The following is a 23,241-nucleotide window of genomic DNA, read 5'->3' on the forward strand; positions in this document are numbered from 1 at the left end:
GGCGAAAATTGCACAAAATTGTAAGTAAAGGCATCGTAATAATACATTTACTTCTCTGACAGAACGGATACAGCAGGCGCGTATTAGATATTTTCTAAGTAAAAGGAAATGCACAATTACATTCAGGAATTACAGATATTTAACGAATGCTGAATGAATTGGACTGATTAACATTGAATTAAATATAGTTTTTGTTCAAAGTAAGTAGTAAAGCTTCAATTTGTACTTAAGTTCGTACCTGTCAAGTAGTTTATTTTCCAAACAAGACAGTAATGACATTTTAATTTGGTAAAACACTGTGCACAGTGGCTTTTAATGGTCAACATACACAATAATTACTTACAAGTGTTAATTACATAATCACAAATAACTTCTGAGGAATTGTTATGTTAAATTTTGTTTTTTTTACATTTTTGCTCTATATTTGTGGATGTGAAGGTTTTCATCGCCTACGCCCCTGTACCAAAATTGCGAAAAATGTAATGCTAGGTATACCAAAGAAAGTAGAAGCATGTGGCGATTGCCTGCTCCACATTTCCATCTAATAAAAAAATGTTACTATAACAACAAGATGCAGAATATTAATTTCCATTTGCAGTCGTTAGAGATATCAAGGCCAGGCATCCGGTTCTAATTTTCTGATTCGTTTTGCTATCACCATCCCATTAGTCAGTCATAATTGAAGTTGTTATCTGCACTCTACAGTCGGTAGTTGTTGTTGAGGTATCTGTTCGGTTAGTGCATTTGTGGTAAGTGAAATTTGATATACTTTGTATAATCCAAGTTGTAAAATCTTGCATTATTATGGGATTATTGTAAATTTAATTGCAAACCGGATAAAGTTTATCAGCTTTGCATAAAACCACCTTAAAACTAATTATTATTGTATCAGTGAACTGGAACTAAGCTCATTACAATATCTCAGAACACCTCTTTGCCTCATATGCAATATTGTTGAGTAATTAATGAAGATCTACAAAATGCTTTTCTACTGAATTAATTTTAAAATGTCAGTTTTTCTTCTTCAAGTTAATTTTTTAACTCTCTATAATTTCATAAACTAAATATTTTAACAACTCTTTACTCTACACATGTCAATGCTTTTTTTGGAAAAATTGCATAAGAGTGACAGTATGACACTCAGAGTAATCAAACATTAAATAATATTATGATATTGGAATGGTTTTTAGTAAGTAATCAAAATTAAAGATGCTGAACTCTGTTACTATTATAAAATTACAAGCAAAATGTACATACGTTATAAATTGAAGAAATACGTTTTTATATCATTTGTTAAAACAATCATTTTTTTGTATGCAATAAGCAAAAAGTTGTAGAAAACTATAATAATATGAAAAAAGTTGTGTGTATTTTTGCACATGGAAAAGCTAAAGACAAAAATTTTCACTGGAGTAAAAGCTATTTTATTTGAATGGTATTTTTCAACTCAAACTTTTGTTCTTGTGACTGTCAAATCTCTATCTCTTCAGAACACTTTTAATAACAGATTGCCATTTATAATGGAAGTTGGTTGGGATTGTTAAATAAATACTTGAAATTGGCAGATTGTACATACATAAACTAGTTTAAGATCTGTTTAATGACTAAAGTAATATTAATTCTGTGTCAACAGAAATCTTCTCATTAAATCTATACTTTTCATGCTTCGTTCAGTAATTCCAATTGCGGTCGTTGGATTAACCACAGTCATTATAGTAAAAGTTTACACCGAGCATATACATTTAAATGCCAACTAGTGTACTCTCGTATTAATCTTGCGAGAATTCTGCCCAATTTTTAAACTAATTACTTTCTCTACGCTCGATTTTTTTGACGGACTAATAATCGACTTAATTGTAGCACTAGATCTGGTACATGAGAAAGTTATGATCTACTCTAAACTGCTAATTGACAATAATTCACTTTGCTCATTTATTTGATCTTTAAACCGTTTTATCAAAGTCTTTTTGTTTCAGGATGCCACCTCCAGAATAATGAAGAACTGAATTTGACTAGGCATTTAATTAATAATTGTTATAAAATAAATAATAAATTAATTAACCAGAGCTAAGAAGTGTTATTCGTATTGATAAGCCACGCTGCTGTCAGCTACACCAGACCTGCTCCAGTGTCCTATAGGAGCTGGTATCACTTCGTAAGAAACTTTGGAACCCACATGTTCCAACATGTTCTTCATAGCTGTCATTCCTGCAACGGTTAAAGCAACAAAGCTCATCCCGAATCCATTAAACGACACCAAAGCAAGAACTGATAGGATAATTGGCAGAACAATAGCAGCTTTCAGGTTCAATAGAAGTAGAATAGGCAAGATCAGTTTTTTGAGTTTCTTGCGTCTGGCACCTGAAATGGTGTTCACATTAATTAACAGATTTTCTTTGCTTTTGCCCCACTTATTCGTTAGTTATGGTTTGTCTTAAAAATATGTGTGCGCAACTGACCCAAACGTGTAAGATACAAAAAAATTAGGTAACGAGCGTCAGACGCGTGATGTGAATCCAATTAAAGCCAGAATTATTAGAAACCGTCAAAGTGTAGATAGCTTAATTACTCTAAAGTGGTTGTTAGTTGCAGTCTCGTTTAGGTTAAAAGATTTAGTTCCGGCACGTCAAGTTTAAAGAAATTAATCCTGCAGATAAAGATTTTGAAGAAGAAGCCAGATCTGATCAAATTTAGTTTTAATTGCTGTAATTCATTTCGCAAAAATAGCAACCAACCAGTAAAAGCTATATCAGAATAATATATTCTCCAATATTGTTATTATACACAAAATTGAAATTTTTAAGAAAACTGTTTTCGAATTCTCTACCCATTATACACGAGAATATTTAAGAATATACCCTGGGTATCAGTGTCTAAAGTCTCTTTACTGCTACTATAGTATAGGTATTTGTGTGAAGGATAACTTAGCTACTGTCAGAATGGCCGATAATGAATGATGATTTCATTGATATCATTAAAACATTAATATTTTCTAATAGCTATCTAGAAAGAGTAGGTATATTCTGACAATTGTGGAAAAAGCGCTTATTGTTTACTGAAAACCTGAAATGTACCTAAAAAAGCTAATCGTTTCACATAATCTAATCTAAAATGACTGTATTTCATATTGTGACCAAGCTCTACAAACATTGGCTCAAAAAATTTTGGTACATTTTCTAAAAAAAGTAAAACTTTTAGTTTAATAACAAATACAAATGTACCTACAATAACAAATATTTCAACTACGGAACTGCTGTTGAAAAATGTTCAAACCGTTTCGAGAATTTCTCAATCAACTCTTCGGTACAAAGCAGATCGGAATGGTACCAGTCAAGGTCACCGTAGACGGTTTTATTACGGTTCCCCCCAAAGTAACGAAACGTAAACACGCACCTACTTTCTTCAGCAGGAAGGGAAGGGTGTGGTCAGCTGCAACGATGGCGGAAAGAAGAAATGATTCAACCTTAACCAGGCACTAGGTCAGGGCCGAGACGGAAGAACTAGCGAGAACGTGGTGGAATGTGGGTCAGTTGGTTAGCAGAGTGGTGGAATGACGTGTTTGTTGTCGATTTACATGAAGAAAGTCGGTACATGGTGCATTTACACCAATGGTTGTCCTTGTATTAAAACAAGAGTTCCTCTATTTAAAGTGCCAGTGTACTAAGCTTATTCATCCTGCTCTTCTTCGAAGAAATAGGGTTAAGTAAACTTCTCTTCGTACAGAAGACTTTACTAAGTCTGTTTTAGAAAATGTTAGTCAATTACTGCTGTCACAATCACCAATGGTGGTAAAAGTAGTACCATCAGACATTCTTGCTGCTTTCTACAAGATCAGCTTTTACTTGTTCAGAGCAAGTTGACTGTCAACTTAAACAAGTGTAAAGACATTATTTAGAATTTTAACCCTAAACTGGACTGCATGACCGTCTACAAGTAAGCTTTCAAATTTATGATATTTGAATTATATTGTCAAAATCAAATCTTCATAATTGTACTCAATCTCCGTAAATAATGTTACTGACCGCATTTCTTCAAATATTTGCAAGTAAAAAACCTGTTGAACTGAACTGGACCATTGGTTTTTTTGAATATGAATGAAAATATATCAAAACAAGTTTTTGTTGTTAAACAGTTAGCAAGTCGCATTCCTTAAACTTCAAAATAACAGATAAAGCAATATAAAAATACTAAACCTAATGAATGAAGGAATGTGAGTAAGTTACTTAATTACCACGTATTAGATCATTATTTATTGATTTATTTTTACCTAGTCTTATACATATCTATTTTCTGTTCTTTTTAACCAGTAAATATGAAAAATTAACTAGAATGTCTAGCTGAATGAATTAACTTTTTTAAGAAAATGGTCAACTTCTTCATAATATCATAGATTAAATATGTATGGTAATATTTAATACTTACTGACCCACTTACTAAAAATTAAAATTTCAAATTTGACCAAACCCACTAGGTGGGTACCCGTTGTTCTCTACGTATCTTCAGTACTTATTTAGAGTGTGACAAATTAACGGATTTTAGTGCTAAAAATGTGATCCAGTTAATTAAAATACATTAAATTTTGGATTACTACTTATGTGCAATTTACTGTAACTCTTAATTCCTAATTTTGATGATTATCTCAAAAATTCAAATTTTAGTTAAAATTTGACTGATTAATGAAACTTCTTAACTGTAATCAAAATGCTTTCATTACTAATTAGACATGAGCCATTCAATAATCCATACAATGTGAATCCGACTAAAGCCGGATCTTCAATATCCTTTGAGACACTTTCTCAACACTAATAGGATCTAGATTTAAAATATTTTTAATAAATTTTTTTACCGGCTTTGTGATTTCAAATGACCACTTTCTATATAGCCTTTCATCCAAATCTGTGTCACTAATTATTTTGACGCTCGCCAACGAAAGTACCACTAACAAATTGGTTTTTCAAATTTGCAGTCTTATTCATTTTAACCGACAATAAATTGGAAATAATCTCTTTAAACAGTGAAAGTTATGTTGGGTTTTACGCAGCCCAACACTCTCACTGATCCTAAGAGTACTAAACTTTAAAATGCTTTCAAAGCTTACCAGTCAGAAAATCTCTAGCTTCACTTTCAGGCAATTTTATTTTCAATTCTCGATTAGCAATAAACCTGGCACATCTTCCTAGCAGATCATTCTGGTTTCTTGCATCCACATCATTTTTTAAGTTTGCACTTTTTTCTAATACTACATAGTCTCCCACAATAGGAATTTTCTGGGTATTTTCAATTTTCTCCAAATAAGACGATAGTTCAGCTTCCTGGTTAGTCAGAGAATCACATTTTCCGAATGCAGTCAAAATCACTAAAACACTAACTAATCTCCACAACATTTTTGTTGGAACTACAATCATCACTAAAATACCCATTTAATTAAAACGATACAGCTTTTTATGACTGATAAGATTTTTTATAGAAGGGATGCTTAGATATTCAGTATGTGGCTTGGTAAATTAAATTCCAAAGTTGGTCGTGTTCAGTAATGCAAAAATACTGATTTCAACGTGCAATTTATTGATTTATATTCTGTGGGCATTTATGTTGTTGATTTATTCCCGAAAAGACGTTTAATTGTGTGTCAGTAGACTCAAATTCGGCGGAATACTAATGACTGCATATGCAGCTATAATAAGGGGGGTAGATAATGTTTCAAAAAAATGAAACGAAGAAAAATTCCTGTTCGATTTTTTAAGCCTAGTTTATAAAAGAAATTTTAACTTTAGCATTAGTAATAAATTTAGTATTAACCCCAAAAAAAGAAGGGTGTTTATAAAACCCGTAATTTAACCATACAGTTTTCTCAAAAGTAACCTAACTTTAATGTTATTTTTTTCATGTTTTGCTGCCTAATGTCACATTACTGCACTAAATCAATAGCAAAAAGATATTCTTTGAATTTCTGTTTAGAAATTTCATAAATAAAGCAAAAATTCAATCTTAAGAGAAAGTTTAAACATTGCAGATTTAACTTTAGTATTAGAAAAATTTTATAAAAAAAAAATAATTAGAAAGAAAATTTATAATTTTATGTAAAACCAAGGTCAGCAGTTACAGCTAAATTTACAGAAAGTTAAATTTTGTTTATGAACATCACAATTTAAAACCACTAGCTCTATTCTTAATGCTAATACTAAAGTTAATGGTAAAGTTAAATTTTGTTTTATAAACCAGGCTTTAGTTCAACTGGCGCTGCGATCTTAACTTGAAACGCCAATTATGAGAACCAAAATTCATTATTTTCTCAGCGACATCTACTCTTCATCATGCCAAGTAATGTCCGCTTCTGTTCGTATGAATTGAATAACTGAAGAATTGAAGGCTGAAGAACAGGCAAAAGAAGAAATTGAATAATTTCTCTTCAGATGGTCAATGCTCATAGATGGAGCCACTTTAAGAAGAAAGGTTTCTTTTCTATTTGTGATCGTCATAATTTTAGATTACTTGTCATAAAATTGAAGGTACCCGTTAAGTCGATTTCTGTAATGGGAAGAGTATTATTTGTACCACTGATTAGTCCATTTTGCATTATATATAGCAAAGCATTTTCGTTTGGTGTGTAAGGAAGGTGAGAATTTTGGGTTCTCAAAATCAATACCTTTCTCAAAAAAATGTATGCAGTATTACTGTATAAAATCCATTTTTTTATTAAAAGTATTATTTTAGCGTAAGCTTTTCTTCTGATTCTGGGAGACATCTATGCACCATCGTACGAAGCAAGGCCTTACAGAAACTATCTTGACTACCAGAAATAAAGAAAGTGAGATTTAGGAAGAAGTGTTGTAGATTAATATGGTTGATCCAGTAGAGATGGAGAAACTTTTTGGACTACAGTGCCATCTTTATAAGTTTTTGGTGCACTTTGGTACATGCAGGTGTCAAGCAATTTGGGGTTTTTGCATATATTAGTGAATAATACATGTATTTCTGATATGACAATTTGCTGTGGTCGATGTATTATATTGTTCAAACTTTCTTACCCCTTATTTGCTACTTTTACTTTACCTGTCATATCAAGCATTTTCATTGAAACTTGAGATAATTAATTAATATTAAAATGTTGCCACAATTTATTGATTATCATTAAACAGCAATTTCTCCATTGTTGTAGGTATTCAAGTTACTCTGCATTAGATACTGCTTTTCGCTACATTTAATTAAGAAATTTGTCAGTTAGTACCGATTTGCATATTACAAATAAGAAAGAATGATATAATGAAGTGGGAACATAACTACTGGTGTTTTCTAACCAAAATTGGCATTGTACAATAACGATTTTGATTTTGAAGCCTAATTAATATACTATAACCATGCTGATTAATGAAAACAATATTAAGAGGTGAAACTAATAATTTCATATTTATTTTACATTTTAGACAGTGTGGTGACTTAGATTTGTACTATACAATTTGTTTTATGTGAATGTCATTCAGTAAGTGGTTATAACGATTAACCAGCTTAATTTTCCCAAAATCGATAATTAACTAATTAAATTTCTTTTAATTTCAAGTGATAACCAATAAAACTTAAACATAAATCATTGACCTTGTGTCAAAATTATATTGATTTCATGTTGGCTAAGTGGTAATACATTTTCGTTCTTTTTTAACATAATTTGCGCTAAAAGTATGTGAAAGTGTCACGCCACATAAAAAGTCTTTAGCAGTAATTACCAATACATCAGCATTTTGTCGGTTTTTTAAATTTTATTTTAAAATTTGGGTCAAAGCTTGAAGATTACCGTGCAATACCTGTCAGAAAAAGACCATAAAGTCTTTGTCATGTATTATAGTTGTATATCGAAGGTGTTTTTATTCGGTAGTGAATCATTTTCTCTAGTTAAAAACATTAAAAATTTCTTTGCAGTATGAAAGTCACTTGAAAAATGGTTGATAATTCGTAGCAGGTTCTTCAACTTGAACCTTTTAATATGGTAATTTAAGAAAAGGTCGTTTAACTTTGCTACTTTCTCAAAGGTAATAGCCATGATTAATTTGACCCTTTCAAACATAAGTAACGTCTATTTATGGAAGCACCAAAATTTGATAATCCATTAACTTTCAAATGCATAAGTTGTGACATTATGCTAGACGAAAATTAGTAAAAGTGTAAGAAAGTAATATTAATACGGGCTGATTAATTTTATAATTTCTAGCAAAGTGCAGTTTTCAGAAAATAAACTAATTTTTCTTTTTTGAAAATATGATATGATATATCTTTAAGTGAGTTTTACTGCTTTCATTAATTAGAATAGTAAAAGGAAAATTAGTGAAATGGTACTTCATATAATTTTATACATTAAAGCTTACAATTACAACTACCATTGTTTTATTTCAAGCAATTTTAAGTAAAAGTATAGGAAAGTAATATTAATACGTGCTGATTCATTTTAAAACATAATTTCTAGCAAAGTGTAGTTTTCAGAAACCATACTCATTTTTCTTAACAATTATTGAAAATATGGCTACATATGAGCGATCTTTAAGTGAGATTTACTGCTTTCATTAATTATAGTAGTAAAAGGAAAATTAGTGATTACTATATTAAAGCTCTTCTTAGCGCTTATTTCAAGCAATTTTGATGATATGCAGCATCAGAGGTAGAGCTCGAATCAGCTAAGAAAAGGCCACGGGCGTCATCAAACGATGATGTCACGATCTCTGTACGTCTCGCTTTAAATATTGCTGCCTTCGTTACTTTCCAAGTTGATGCAGCGAGTCAATGGCGTGCTATTCTCTGCTCAGTGAAATGAAATTTAATTAACGTAAATAGGTGTAGTTTTTGCTTTTTCATTTCATAAATTGTATTAAAACAGGATAGGTAAGTAGGTTTTATAAAACAAACCAAATACATATACATACATAATATTGACGCTTTGAGAACAAAATTGGCCTAGGTCTCTGGTCCCATTTCTTTAAATATTAATTTAAAAAATAAACAAGAAAACAAGCAAAGGGTAAATTAAAAAAACATACAGTGTGTTTCGGTTAAAAAGATCTGTGCAAATTATTTTTCTGCTGTAGCTGCAGGGTGATGATTGATGAAGAATATTAAATACCAATTAGTTTAAATCCAAATTATATAACTTAACTTAGGGCAATGTTAACCACAAAAAAACATTGTCTTGGGGCAATTAATCAATTATTGGAAGATAAAAATAGGCAGCTGGTTTCTTTTTTCAATTATTCTTAATTTGAAGGTCCTACAGTGCAGCTAGACCTTGAAAATGAAGTCTCAAAGTAACTTTCAGCTTGCCTTTGCATCGTTTTTGATATACAGGGTTTCATGAAGAAGAGGTAATATTTAAAATTTGTTATCTTTGTTAAATTTAATAATCATATATTTTTATAAATTTGATAATTTTGTTTATTTATAAATACATATACATATACAAATTACGAATTCATAACATAAAACAAAAATCCAAAACTTAGTCTAGGAGTGAGCATCCTAATTCTTCTTCGGATAAACTGGCATCACATTCATCATCATCACCAGAATCTTCATCGCTATCGTCAGATGAACCAGTGTTAACAGTAAAAATAAGCTGGTCCACTGTATCATCAAAAATATGCTCTTTTTTTATGAGCTCCTCTTCATACTTTTTTACATGCTGGCAAATGTCAAACCACTCTTTTTCAGACACCTCTTGAAATTTTTGTTTTGTTAAAGCTTCGGTATCAGACAATTTAAAAGTGGTATTATGAGCTGCTACCCAATTTTTAACCAAAGCCCAAATTTTTTCTATTGGGTTTAATTCTGGATGGTAGGGTGGTAAACGCAACACAAGATGCCCATGTTGTTCTAACAGCCTATCTAAGTTATATTGTGGAGGAAATCTAAATTTATTTTCTTGTATGATTTGATACAGCTCTGGCTTTGTTAAATGAGGATCTGCTGGGATTCCTTTTTCCACTAGCCAACTTAACATATCTCCTTTTTTAGTAGCCGTTGTAATATTTTTGTTAACAGTAACATTGTGGTAGGCTGCATTGTCTATAATAAGGACTGAGCGGTCAGGTAAATTAGGAAGCAATTGCTTTTTTACCCAAGTCATGAAATTCTCATGGTTCATATCATCATGATAATCTCCTGTTTTTAAACCTAAAAAAAAAAAAAAAAATCATAGTACAAACATTATGTGTCTTATATGATGTGTAAAATGTGGTTAAACTTATTAATTACTTGTTATATAAACTTATTTTATTTAAGCAGGAGGAAGTACTTAAGTAGGTTTGAGGTGTACATAAATATTACCTGACTTAAATATAAGCAATCCATTTTCAATAAATCCTTTTTCTCCACCTGCGTCCACTATTATAAGGCGTTGTCCTTTAGAAATTGGTTTTTGTAAGCCTTTAAAACTTTCATCATACCATCCTTTGTCATGAATATGACTACTGTGAATGTATGTCTCATCTGTATATATAATATTGCGACCTTCTGAGCGGTATTGCACCAATTTTTTTAAAAAATGTATTCGTTTTAAGCGAATGTCATATGATTCACACAAGAATTTTCTTTTGTCTGGTGTCTTCTGCCACCTACAAAAGATAAAGTTATTTTGATGTACATGATTGCCAAGATGTAAAACATACTTAAATCCAATGTTCTTAAGCAATCGCCCTAAGCTGCTTACACTAATGGATTCAGTCAAGATTTGCTGGTCAATAATTTTTTGCAAAATACCTGTAAAGATAAAAAATAATCCCATTTTAGTCTAAATTTTGTTGTTTTAAATTTTCAATTAACACATTATCAAGGTTTATACATATAGCAAACTAGGCTTACATTTAATTGTAAAAAACATGGTAAGTTCTGCTAGAAAAACTCTGAAGACTCTGTAGGTATACCTAATGTATTATAAACTTACCTTTTAATGTTGGAAGTTTTTTCTCAAGAATATAGAAATCATAAATAATTTCTCTGATTCTTTTGATTTCATCAGGTTTGATGTTATCCAATTTTAATTTTTTAATCTGTCCCTTCTTTGTAGGAGTGTGAAATGATGAGCTTGGCCCTCCCCATTCAACATGTAGTGCTTCTCTAGATATCTTCTGCACAGTAGATCTAGACACCCCTGTAGCTGCTATAGTTCTCTCTCTAAAATGATATTTATTATATTATTCAACGTTTTCGTCGTTTTTAATCAAAGACAATACCTGTAGTTATTCAAAGGAATGGAAACTCCTTCTGCCTCCTTCTTCATAAATTCTAAGACGTTACTTACAATTTCACGCCCTTGGCTGTGTATCACAACACCTTTTCTTCCCAATCTTTTTTGGAGACATTATGACAAATTAACGATTTTTACTTATAACACGTGAACTCAAACTGCGACCATCAACAATACAACCAAAACACCAGACTAAAACGGAAACTAACCTAACCTAATTTTTAAACTCAACCTGTCCGCCACTACATTTTTTTAAACTTGGCAACATCGTTTAGAGTGCCGGCTAGTAAAAGCATGTAAAAGGGTCCATCTGTCCCTGGCCGCACCCGCATTTGTTTTAATTGTGCCCAAGTAAAAAACCGTACTACGTTGCCAAGTGGCTTTTTGACCGCTTAAGAATTTATTTTCGGGAATATTTTAATAGGACGCCTCTGATTATATCTAATGCGACGGCAACTGTAGAAGGAGAAAGAAATAGTTTTAAAAACTGCGTCATTGATGATGCGGTGGCCTTTTCTCATCTGAATCGAGCTCTACACCTCAAACCTACTTAAGTACTTCCTCCTGCTTAAATAAAATAAGTTTATATAACAAGTAATTAATAAGTTTAACCACATTTTACACATCATATAAGACACATAATGTTTGTACTATGATTTTTTTTTTTTTTTTTAGGTTTAAAAACAGGAGATTATCATGATGATATGAACCATGAGAATTTCATGACTTGGGTAAAAAAGCAATTGCTTCCTAATTTACCTGACCGCTCAGTCCTTATTATAGACAATGCAGCCTACCACAATGTTACTGTTAACAAAAATATTACAACGGCTACTAAAAAAGGAGATATGTTAAGTTGGCTAGTGGAAAAAGGAATCCCAGCAGATCCTCATTTAACAAAGCCAGAGCTGTATCAAATCATACAAGAAAATAAATTTAGATTTCCTCCACAATATAACTTAGATAGGCTGTTAGAACAACATGGGCATCTTGTGTTGCGTTTACCACCCTACCATCCAGAATTAAACCCAATAGAAAAAATTTGGGCTTTGGTTAAAAATTGGGTAGCAGCTCATAATACCACTTTTAAATTGTCTGATACCGAAGCTTTAACAAAACAAAAATTTCAAGAGGTGTCTGAAAAAGAGTGGTTTGACATTTGCCAGCATGTAAAAAAGTATGAAGAGGAGCTCATAAAAAAAGAGCATATTTTTGATGATACAGTGGACCAGCTTATTTTTACTGTTAACACTGGTTCATCTGACGATAGCGATGAAGATTCTGGTGATGATGATGAATGTGATGCCAGTTTATCCGAAGAAGAATTAGGATGCTCACTCCTAGACTAAGTTTTGGATTTTTGTTTTATGTTATGAATTCGTAATTTGTATATGTATATGTATTTATAAATAAACAAAATTATCAAATTTATAAAAATATATGATTATTAAATTTAACAAAGATAACAAATTTTAAATATTACCTCTTCTTCATGAAACCCTGTATATCAAAAACGATGCAAAGGCAAGCTGAAAGTTACTTTGAGACTTCATTTTCAAGGTCTAGCTGCACTGTAGGACCTTCAAATTAAGAATAATTGAAAAAAGAAACCAGCTGCCTATTTTTATCTTCCAATAATTGATTAATTGCCCCAAGACAATGTTTTTTTGTGGTTAACATTGCCCTAAGTTAAGTTATATAATTTGGATTTAAACTAATTGGTATTTAATATTCTTCATCAATCATCACCCTGCAGCTACAGCAGAAAAATAATTTGCACAGATCTTTTTAACCGAAACACACTGTATGTTTTTTTAATTTACCCTTTGCTTGTTTTCTTGTTTATTTTTTAAATTAATATTTAAAGAAATGGGACCAGAGACCTAGGCCAATTTTGTTCTCAAAGCGTCAATATTATGTATGTATATGTATTTGGTTTGTTTTATAAAACCTACTTACCTATCCTGTTTTAATACAATTTATGAAATGAAAAAGCAAAAACTACACCTATTTACGTTAATTAAATTTCATTTCACTGAGCAGAGAATAGCACGCCATTGACTCGCTGCATCAACTTGGAAAGTAACGAAGGCAGCAATATTTAAAGCGAGACGTACAGAGATCGTGACATCATCGTTTGATGACGCCCGTGGCCTTTTCTTAGCTGATTCGAGCTCTACTATTGTTCAGTTTCTCGCTTTAAATTCACCAATTTAACTAATTCATGATATAAAAATTTATTTTTTTTTTGTAAGTTTATATATTATCTGAAGACATTAAGTAGTTGTAATCCAAGGGTTTCGCAAACATGTTGCGTGGATTTTAGGGTCAAATAATTTTGTCTTTATTCAACTCCAGCTCATTATTGTTTTTTTGCAAATCGTAAGAAACCTCCAACTACTCTAAACTTTCTGTAACTGTTTCTCACATTGGTGAATGTAGTCGAACTTATTGCTATAGCAATGATTAAGTCACACCTTCTTCACAACTTAATTTGAATGCCTAATACGTTTTGTATCAGACAAATTAGTAAATAAACGGTGAACTAACCAAGTGGGGACAAACGTGGTACTGTAGGTAGTACAAAAAGTATGCCAGCAGCCGATAAACGAAACTGAATATCTTAAGTCGGGTATTCGCGTCAAGCCGGTTGTCGAGAGAACGTCTTCGGTATGCCCTGATTCGTTGTTCCAGTTTGAACATGCGGAAACCGCGTCTGGTGACCAATGAAAGTGTGACGTATCAATGTGGTTTTTCTTAATATCAACTTTAACTAAACCAAGTACTCTTTGTTATCATGTGTCGTTTACTTTATCTGCTTCTATTCACTTTTTTGCTGTGGTTATCTGGTGTTGTTGACGGAAGTGAAAATGTTACTTTCACGGACGAAATGCCGGTGGACGCGTTGATTAATCTGACAGGTAACAACGATCTATGGACCGTACTTTTAAAAGACTGCGAAAAACCGACTTTAACTTGCGTACAAAATAATATATTCAAGTATTTGAAGAAAACTTTAGATGAAACGGACGACCTGCAGTTTACCAGTTTTATGAAGTTCAGTAAAAACAAACAGCGGTACGTGCCAGCATCTGCTGACAATGAATCAAACCACACTGATTACGATAGGGAAGAGTTTCCAATTGAAGCTATGGCAAGGAGTTTACAGGATGACACTTCGAAATTCCTGATGACACACGATTTGGAGGTTGCCTTACCCGAAGGGTTATTACCTAACAGCGTACTTAAAATTGCTCCACGAGGATTTGGAAATAGTGGTGCCTTAGTTAATCTGGAAATCGTGTCCACTGACTTAGAAGAAGCTAGAGCTATGGAGGAAGGAGGCAGAACGTTCAAGAAGATCCGTAAGTTATTATAATGTTTTGTTTCATATACATATTTTGTTTATAAATATTTTAGTTTGACTCCACAGGAATTGCACATGCGTTAAACGTGTTTTGGCACTGAAACTTAGTGGATTTGTAAGCAACCAAAAACACGTGACCTATTCTTTTCCTGTCGTGGAGTAACTCTTCTAATCCACCGAAAAAGGATAGATACAGAATTGACATAGTATGTTAGCTGCGTGGCAAGATCTTTCTAAGGTTTTCAGTATTTGAGATAAATTACTTTAAGCCTGGGAATAACAACAACTGGAAACCTATTTAGGAACATTTTAAGTTTAATATATCTCAACTCGTAACTCTGTTTTGTTCAAGGTGGCAACCCTGCGACAAGATCAACCAGTGTCTCAAAATATTTTTTTTAATTTTTATATGAACCAAAGGATTATTGCACATTATTGCAGCTAACCAATGAATTTGTCACATATGTCACGTGACTTTTTATGATGTCACTGACCAGGTCTATGGCAACGATTTTTAATTTGAATACCTCCAACGAGTTTTAATATATTGTCTTTTTGTGGAGAATTCTCAGTATAAAATCAGGACTTTTTATATCGTTCAAACGATTGTTATTATTTGCCAACAAGTACTTAAAAGTTAGCTTCATTAGTGTCAATGTAAACTCAGGTGCTATTATCAAGGATCATCTTAGATTACGTTTTTCTTGTTAAGTAACTACTTTAGAGACTTGGTGTAGCTTTCATGTAATGTAATAATGCTCCTATAGAGTGATGTGAAACAAAAATGCAACTTTTTAGTCCTATCTTTGAACCCAAATTACGACTTTATATAACTTATTTGTGTATTTTTTTTATTAAATAGCTAAAGGTTTGGTGAATGTGCAAAAGTTATTTTTATCACCAAAAAAGTTTTGCAGATAGGAAAAATAGTGACTTAAAAATTATGGTAATTTTTAGAATTTTGTTAAAATGCTTCTAAAATTTTTAATTGACGTACTACTAAAATTTTATTGACTTTTGCACATTCTAGCAAGTGTCTTCTTTCATATGCCGTTTACAAAACAGCAATATCTAGCCTAGTTTTTTTTTAATTTGGGTTAAAATATTGTTATAAAATGCATTGAATCTCCCATAAGACGTTTTGCTTTACGATGCCCTTAACCAAACAAAGATATTAAAAAAAAATTCACCTAAAATATCGGTAAACAATGTATTTTTCAATAATAAAAATTAAACGATCTTCCAACTCAGTTTATGTTATTAAATTGCTGCTCCACAAATTAAAAGAATTAGGTCACGTGATTTAACTGCTAAAAATGTCTACAACAACAACTTTGTGTAATTTTTAATGCTTTGATGAGACATAATTTAGTTTTTCAAAAAGCACCTAGGCTTGTATTGTCTATTGTTATGTATCCTCTATTATGTAAAAACTTAATAACTGAAGTAGATATTTTTCTATAAATAACATACCAATCATAACATAGAACACTTGAAGAATCTTTCACTAAAATTAAAATGTCAGCTGTTTCATACGTGTACCTCATCCAATAAGATACGTTCTAAAAACTTTGATTTCAAACTATACTTCCTTAGGAAATCCTGTGGAATCGTAAATAAGATAATCACAGGATAATAGCTAATTGCTTTAGTTATTTATTCTGTGGTTTAATAATTAAAACATTAACTACATAACAATATTAAAATTAATTTTTCTTTTTAAATATGTTTAAGAATTAAAGTACTCACAATTAAGTGACGGTCTTATTAACTTATAGTCTATTATGATCAATATAAAACAACTGGTAAAAGGCAATCAATAACCAAATGCTGAAAAGGAGGTTAAACAAATTTGAAAGTCAATCTGAAGCCGATAGTTGTTATTAAAGTTTCGCTCAAAAGCATCATTTGTTAATTTTTGCCGATCGTAATAAGCGTAAAATACCATTTTTTTTTGCAGGCAAATTCATCAATGAAAGGATCATTTATGCGGTATTAGCCCTGCTGTTGGTACTGAAACTTTTGGCTTTTAAGTTCCTGTTTTTACTACCGTTAATTGTGGGAGCAGCCACTGCCAAAAAGCTTCTGCTGAAAATTTTGCTTTTCGTTTTTCCTTTCCTGCATCACATTTTCAAGTTTTGCGCCTATTACCCAATTCAAGCAAAATACCATCACCATAAACATTTGATTTCACATATACATCAGGTATGCTATTTCTGAGTTTTGGTTGGTTTGCTCGTTGTAATTTGGATTTGAAACATTCAGGTAGCTCCTCATCATGATCATCATGAAAGTTATGGACCACCAAGCGATCATCACGGACATCATGATACTCATATAACAGAATTTGATGATGATGTCAGTGTTCTTCCGGATGATGGAACAGGATTTCCCCATGGGTGAGTGCAGTAGATAAATGAAACGATTTATATTCACCAGAAAACTAGAGAAAAAGACATCATTTAAATTTGACACACTAGCCCGGTTCAAAGTACTATTTTGAATATCTATGGCTTTCCGTGAGCCATAAATTGATGTTTATTTGGTTCAAGTTACTATTCAGGCCTTTGTCTTTAAAATTTACATATGTAATTTTTCGGGGTCATTATGTCCATTATGTCAGTACAGTTATGTACTTATTTGTCTTAAACAGAAAGTCATTACATCTTATTGATATGATTATAATGTTTGTGTTTTAGTTACTGTTAGAATTTATTACTTATACATTTATATTTTATAGCACACACTGGTTGCTTATAACAAAAACCTTTGCAATAAGACTTGCAAGGGTAACCGTCCATGTTGCAAGAAAGCTGATACGTTTTCTGATCAGAAAGTAAGCTTTAGATGCACGAAAACTAGAAAAGTAGACCAAATTAGCCAATAAATTGTAGTTTAACCAAAATTCAATTTTAGCCCTTGGTTGGTAAACATTATCAAACACCTCCTACGTAAAACGTTCCATTGGAGCTTATTCGTAGTCCCACAATTTGCTAGAATGGTTGTAAGAAAGTAAGAATTTTTTGGTAGTTTGAAGGTTGTTTTAGACTACAAATCTTGAAACATCTTTTACAGTCCATGGATACGACATTTTTCTAAAGAATTTATAGAAAAATTGGTGTACTTATTTGTGACGCAATTTCCTTATGCTGCAAATCTAGCAGTGTCTAAGTAAGAGTAGATAACTGTTAACGTAGTGCCTCACAGATGCTTTGTTACTGCTATATTACTAAACAAACATAGTAGTATATTACAATTTTAAAGCTAATACACGTTACAAACACGGTTGCGTTTAATTGGAGCATCTGCAAACAAGCATTTATTATAGACGCATCCTATTTGTGTGAAAGTTACTCCAGTTAATAAATTCCACATCTTATGCACATAGATTTTAGTTGTGGGTAATACTGTTGCATATAACATAGCCAACACAATAGATTTAATTAAAAAATCAATCAAATAATAACGTAGAACTTTTATTTAGAATGTGCTGTTTGATTGACCTGGATTGGGGCGAGGCGTCTTTGCTTTCGTTCTCATTTTTCCTATCACAACATTTGCAATTCAATTATCGGTTGGCACGCGTATTCTATACTGATGTGTGATCCGCAGAAAATTAGTGACGCTCTAAAAGAATTTCAGTAAACGCAAACAATAATCAAATTTTAATTAAAACAGTTACATGGAAAGGAAATCCTGGAAAAGATTTTCATTGCTAAATATTTTACTTCAAAATGTTTATTTTTAGTAATTCGAATAATATCCCACAATTTAGCTTGCACTTAGTAGTAACAGTTTTACACTAAAACCACAATGCTTTCTCACACAACTATGTTTCGCAGATTAATCTCGCACAGAAGAGATCCTACTTACGGCGACAACGAGATCCATTCAAGTCATCGCAAGCCAAACAGACCTTTAACCTCCATAGAAATCGAAAGGATGATAGCTAAAGCCGAGAAGGAGGCAATTGTAAGCATACCGGTCTGAATTATGCAATTTTATTGAAATATTTTAATTAACAGATTAAAGCTCGATTAGAGAAGGAACGATTGCGGATCAGAGACGAAAATTTAAAGTTGCAAGAGCAGCTAAATCAGGCGATCAAGCTGCAGGAGAAGCTCAAGCAACAAGCTATACATTTAAATAAGCAAGTCCCACCTAGATTACCTCACGGGAAACCTGGAGGAAAATTTGGTCCACCACCTTTCAAAGGTGCACCATTTGATAGTGGTCCTGTTGCTAATTCTGATGGTATGTATTTTAATCGAAGGATAGTGTTCAAACATTTAACAAATCGGAAAGCGTGTTAAATCTGTCACGCGACTAACCTAGGAAGGTTATATGACATTCAGCTACGCTCTGAAGAATTTAACGTTTTTAAATTATAAGAGACGGTTTCACTGACCGCTCAATTAGATCTAACGACCATCTTTAAGCTAAATTACACTGCAATTTTAACAGCTTTAAATAATGATCTTTACTGGTTTAGGCTTGGAGTTACCCGCAGGCTATATTCCTCAACATACAGTGCCTCAAAGACCTTCAAATCCACCACCACCACCTCAAACAGTGTTTGACCAACCCTATCAAACAGTGCAACAGAACCACTTTGAGCAACAGTATCAGTCAAGTTTGCAACACAACTACGACCAAAACTTTCAGGCTAGCCAGACAATCCAGAACCCTGGACCAGTCTACAAACCTGGACCACAAACTAAAGTGGATGTACAAAAATCAGTGGAGTACGATCCCCGGGTTGGTTCTTTTGAAAATAGTCAAGAAAGTGGGGAGTTCAAGACACAACAAGTTGTGGAAGATTTTGTGAAAACCAAGAAAGCTAATGCAACTAAGTTTGTTGTTGCAAGTGTGCAACCTAAGGTTAGTAATTTTAATACTTTATAACAGTTTTGTCATACAGTTTGTTGCAGGAAATTGACCCATTTTACTCTCCAATACTGGCAAAAATTGACAACATACTACAGGAACTTGGTTTTAGCGAGGAACCATGTAAAGAACGATTAATATGCAGCATGTACAAAAATCCAGCTGCATTTAGTCCTCACAGCAATTTACTATCAGTGGAACTGAGCAGGTGAGAAATTTTATTTACCGGTCGAAAACATTACTGAATCAAGTGAAAACACAGTCGGCCAAGAACAAGCTCGCCTTGACCATGAAGAAGGTGTTTTACTGATGAAATTCACTATACTAAATATCCCGGTCACCTACTCTCATGTTTGTCAATGCATTCCGAATAAGTAATAGGCTGATAGAACTACCGTTTGATGGTTGAAGGTTAAGATTTTTTTTAGTCAAGTGCCTGAACCATTTAGTTTATAGATAAATTGGTTAATATTGAAAAAGAAACAAGTTTACCACTTAAAGCTGGGTGTTTGCACTTATTTTTATCAAAGATCCGGAGAAAGTAGTTATGTAGTCCAACGTGACCGACGTGATTAAACCAGAATTTGTTAGCCAAAAATGTTTAAAAAAAATTCTTTGTTTTTTGTACTGCATGTGTGTTCTTTTGTCACAAACTTTCTGTGCAATATGATATTTCTTTTTGCCAAAAATTCAAAATCCTTAGATAGATTTGTTCAAAATAGTTAGTCACAACTAACTAATTCAAACAGATTAAAGTTATTGTATAATATTTGAGTAATACTAGGTTATTATACACATTTTTTTAACTTTAGGGATGCTAGTGAACTACAATTACCCACCAAAACCAATGCAGCTGTAATTCGCTTCTACAAATATGTGCAATCAGCTAGAGATGGTCAAGATCAAAGGGACTGTCTAAGGTTGTATCCAGCTTGTGACGTCAATACCGATCTTTCATAAATCAGGAAATTTCAACCAATAAAAACGACATATGGTGACAATGTATGTAGTTATAAAGAGTAATATTAGCTTTTTAGTGATCATACCAAATAATGTAAAACGTACGTTTAGTGGTTTAAAATGTAAATAGTATATGTGCCAAAAATATATTTGCATAGAAAGTTGATTTAATGTAACTACAAAAATTGGTCAAAACACTCAATTTTTGTAGCTATTCTGCTATTTATTAATTTATTTATTTGAAAACGCTTTTGATTTAACCTTGTCATTTAACATTTTAACTGGTAACACAAATATTAAGTACTAACGGGTAAACCTACTTGTGTAGTTTTTGTTTAGTATCTAATTTATTTATTGTATTTATTAGTTATGAAATAACTGCTCAAATTTACTGAGAGACTCACAGTCAAAAGTAAGTAGTATTTAATTATAAAGAAATTAGTTTATAGTATGACAATTATTATTGTTAAAATGATATACAATAAGATAACAAAACGTGTACTTAATTTTGTTCAATCAATGTCTTGAGTCAAAATATTAACCAATTTTCAGACTACTAACCTATTGGCTTTATTTAAAAATTGTTAAAACTTAGGTGACTGTGAAGTCTTTTATATTTTGTTATGATAATTGTGTACATATAAAACATGAAATTGAGTTTGATCTAGTTCCAAAAATATAGATTAGGCACGAGTCCATGTAAAGACTTTTTAGTGTGTTTGTAATGGTTTAGAAATTGCCTAGAATTATTAGACGAAATTGTTAGTTTGGTGCCTGGGATTTTATCGGTTTTAGAACATTTTGTTTAATAATTCGTTGATTTAATTATAAACGTACAACTTATTTACTGATTAGATTTTAATAGAATTGGTTTATTAGAGGTTTAAATAAAGAAGTGATAATTAGCAGATTGGTTTAATTACAGGCTTAAATAAATTATTGTATTTACTCTAGTTATGTTCATTTGACGAACAAACTCTAGGGGGAAATTTTACTATAAACTCTCTGTTTCTCTCTCGAGTACTCCTGGGAGTTTGTAATGCTCTTCTGGAATCATTTGCAGAAAACACCTTGATATCAAAAATAAAAATGCAAATAATATTACAATACCGGCTTATTACACACTCTGATACTCACAGAACCAGTAAGTTCATTTGTATTTAATGATTCATCCAAATCACTTTGTGATTCAAGCTTAATAACTGCATTCATCTCTTCTTCTGAGAAAGAATTTCGTAAAGCTGTAAAAATGTGGAATTGTTTTTCAAACTGATATCCCCCACTAGATCACAACAAACCTAAAGCATCTTCTCCATCAATTTTCTGCACATTTGGCAACAATATTAACAACATTTTCATATACTCTGGTTTTTCATTCACAAAATCGTTGCCTTCGACAAAAATGTCGGTAAACTCAGAACAAAAACATAAAAAGCTTATAGATCCTAATTGTTTAAGAGAGTTTCTGTCAAAACAGTATATGAAATTAATTAACTACGACTACCGCTTCTAAAAACCTACCTTCGTATATCAAGAATCTTCAAACTGGACAAAAAGGCACAAGAGGAGAGATCCTTAATATTATTGTCTGCAGCGTAAAGTTCTTCCAGACATTCAAAGCTATAAATTGTTAACATAAATATTGCTACCTCACAAGTTTCATATATAATGACCCAAAAACTCCATCAATGCAACTAAGTTGACATCGATTCACTCTCAGAGTCTTTAAGTTCCTCAACCCATCCCCCAAATCTCTTAAAGAAGATATGATACTACCATCCAAAGTAAGCTCTCTCAAAGCAGGCAAAAACACTCCTAATTGCTGCATTGCCAAATCTCTTGCTATAACTCGAAGTTTGATTTGAGTCACTCGTTCCAAGTTTTCTGTGCTGGAGGCTCTAACCTACTACTATTCCACATCACTCATATTTAACTGATTACAACTTACCAGCAGCTCCCTGATATTATATTCCAGGGGAATTAAGTTTGTAGACACTGCAGCAATATCAACTTCCTCTGTTTCATTAAATACTTCAATGCGGTTATCACTGTCTGTTTGTGAAGTTGATCCATCCGAAATTGATGATGCAGCACTCAAACGCCCTAAAGGACTTAGATTTAGTTGAATGTCGTCGTTTTTTGGTTCCAATTCAGTGCTTTCTGGTATTTGCCCTTCTAGATTTGGACTCATATTTTGTTGTTTAACTTGTTTGCCTAATTCAATATTATATATTAATACATAAGTGGGAGTTACTACGGCAACATGGAAACAAAGCTGAAGTATTGATTGGAAATGTGTTGATTGTTTGAAAGGGTGAACAGAATGAAGTTGAAAATCAAGTCGTGTCACTAAAGTGAGTAAATTCCTGCAAATACACTAATAACATAACTTTCCCTTGCATTGCACATTACAAATACGTAAAATCCCTTCAAAGGCTTCTGACTATCACAAAATGTCTTAATCATCGTTTTTTGACATTTTGGCGACACTTTAATGCTGGTAGAGAAAGAATTATTGCTCTACAGTTGGACAAAAAACACCCTGCTGCTGTATAAATAACTAAGATGTAAACTGAACAAAAAGAAGTACTTATCAAATTATAGCTTATTTAGATACACTAAAACAATGCTTTAATAAAGCTAAAGTAAAACCAAACTGTATGACTGCATGACATTAATTCTGATGTAAGTTTATTTAAATAGTTTCTACTTTACGACAGAAAATTTATTCACATTTAAGTATGTGAATGAAAAGTGAAGTTAATTTACAAATGCTCTACACATATCTGAAGAATGAAATTTC

The 23,241-nt window shown here is 32.1% G+C and overlaps 5 protein-coding genes and 1 long non-coding RNA gene across 9 annotated transcripts; 3 read left to right on the forward strand and 3 right to left on the reverse strand.

The window, feature by feature from the left end:
- Nucleotides 1-32: 32 nt before the first annotated feature.
- Nucleotides 33-2,066, forward strand: LOC145727785 (uncharacterized). Its single transcript, XR_014177926.1, has 2 exons — nucleotides 33-749; nucleotides 1,977-2,066. It is a non-coding gene; the product is annotated as an uncharacterized LOC145727785 (long non-coding RNA).
- LOC145727784 (uncharacterized) lies at nucleotides 2,004-5,534 on the reverse strand. Of its 3 annotated transcripts, none has more exons than XM_081977607.1 (2): nucleotides 5,099-5,534; nucleotides 2,004-2,361 (listed from the first exon to the last, which is right to left on the reverse strand). In XM_081977607.1, the coding sequence occupies exons 1-2, from the start codon at nucleotides 5,418-5,420 to the stop codon at nucleotides 2,078-2,080; spliced, it is 606 nt and encodes a 201-aa protein (XP_081833733.1). In that variant the 5' UTR covers nucleotides 5,421-5,534; the 3' UTR covers nucleotides 2,004-2,077. The 3 variants fall into 3 exon arrangements, 1 of the variants encoding a protein (XP_081833733.1); XR_014177924.1 differs by lacking the exon at nucleotides 5,099-5,534 and adding an exon at nucleotides 3,394-5,084 and having other exon boundaries at nucleotides 2,223-2,361; XR_014177925.1 differs by lacking the exon at nucleotides 5,099-5,534 and adding an exon at nucleotides 3,226-5,084 and having other exon boundaries at nucleotides 2,224-2,361.
- A 3,362-nt stretch (nucleotides 5,535-8,896) lies between these two features.
- On the reverse strand, nucleotides 8,897-11,904 carry LOC145727750 (uncharacterized). 2 transcript variants are annotated; one of them, XM_081977567.1, is made up of 5 exons: nucleotides 11,211-11,904; nucleotides 10,922-11,151; nucleotides 10,647-10,737; nucleotides 10,306-10,592; nucleotides 8,897-10,152 (listed from the first exon to the last, which is right to left on the reverse strand). In XM_081977567.1, exons 1-5 carry the CDS (start codon nucleotides 11,255-11,257, stop codon nucleotides 9,479-9,481), a joined length of 1,329 nt encoding a protein of 442 aa, XP_081833693.1. In that variant the 5' UTR covers nucleotides 11,258-11,904; the 3' UTR covers nucleotides 8,897-9,478. The 2 variants fall into 2 exon arrangements, with proteins under 2 accessions (XP_081833693.1, XP_081833692.1); XM_081977566.1 differs by having other exon boundaries at nucleotides 10,306-10,737.
- Nucleotides 11,897-13,155, forward strand: LOC145727751 (uncharacterized). The gene has a single exon (XM_081977568.1). The coding sequence runs from the start codon at nucleotides 11,929-11,931 to the stop codon at nucleotides 12,571-12,573; it is 645 nt and encodes a 214-aa protein (XP_081833694.1). The 5' UTR covers nucleotides 11,897-11,928; the 3' UTR covers nucleotides 12,574-13,155.
- A 679-nt stretch (nucleotides 13,156-13,834) lies between these two features.
- Osi17 (DUF1676 domain-containing protein Osi17) lies at nucleotides 13,835-21,344 on the forward strand. The gene is made up of 8 exons (XM_081977623.1): nucleotides 13,835-14,589; nucleotides 16,552-16,796; nucleotides 16,857-16,990; nucleotides 18,434-18,563; nucleotides 18,617-18,845; nucleotides 19,084-19,472; nucleotides 19,523-19,686; nucleotides 20,291-21,344. Exons 1-8 carry the CDS (start codon nucleotides 14,022-14,024, stop codon nucleotides 20,436-20,438), a joined length of 2,007 nt encoding a protein of 668 aa, XP_081833749.1. The 5' UTR covers nucleotides 13,835-14,021; the 3' UTR covers nucleotides 20,439-21,344.
- Nucleotides 21,322-22,969, reverse strand: LOC145727803 (leucine-rich repeat-containing protein 56 homolog). Its single transcript, XM_081977624.1, has 6 exons — nucleotides 22,387-22,969; nucleotides 22,112-22,341; nucleotides 21,960-22,058; nucleotides 21,737-21,903; nucleotides 21,576-21,679; nucleotides 21,322-21,508 (listed from the first exon to the last, which is right to left on the reverse strand). The coding sequence occupies exons 1-6, from the start codon at nucleotides 22,627-22,629 to the stop codon at nucleotides 21,389-21,391; spliced, it is 963 nt and encodes a 320-aa protein (XP_081833750.1). The 5' UTR covers nucleotides 22,630-22,969; the 3' UTR covers nucleotides 21,322-21,388.
- Nucleotides 22,970-23,241: the final 272 nt, after the last annotated feature.

The sequence above is a fragment of the Ips typographus genome, linkage group LG4 (genome assembly GCF_016097725.1).
Source record: "Ips typographus isolate SLU linkage group LG4, UJ_Ityp_2.0, whole genome shotgun sequence".
NCBI lineage: Eukaryota > Metazoa > Arthropoda > Insecta > Coleoptera > Curculionidae > Ips > Ips typographus.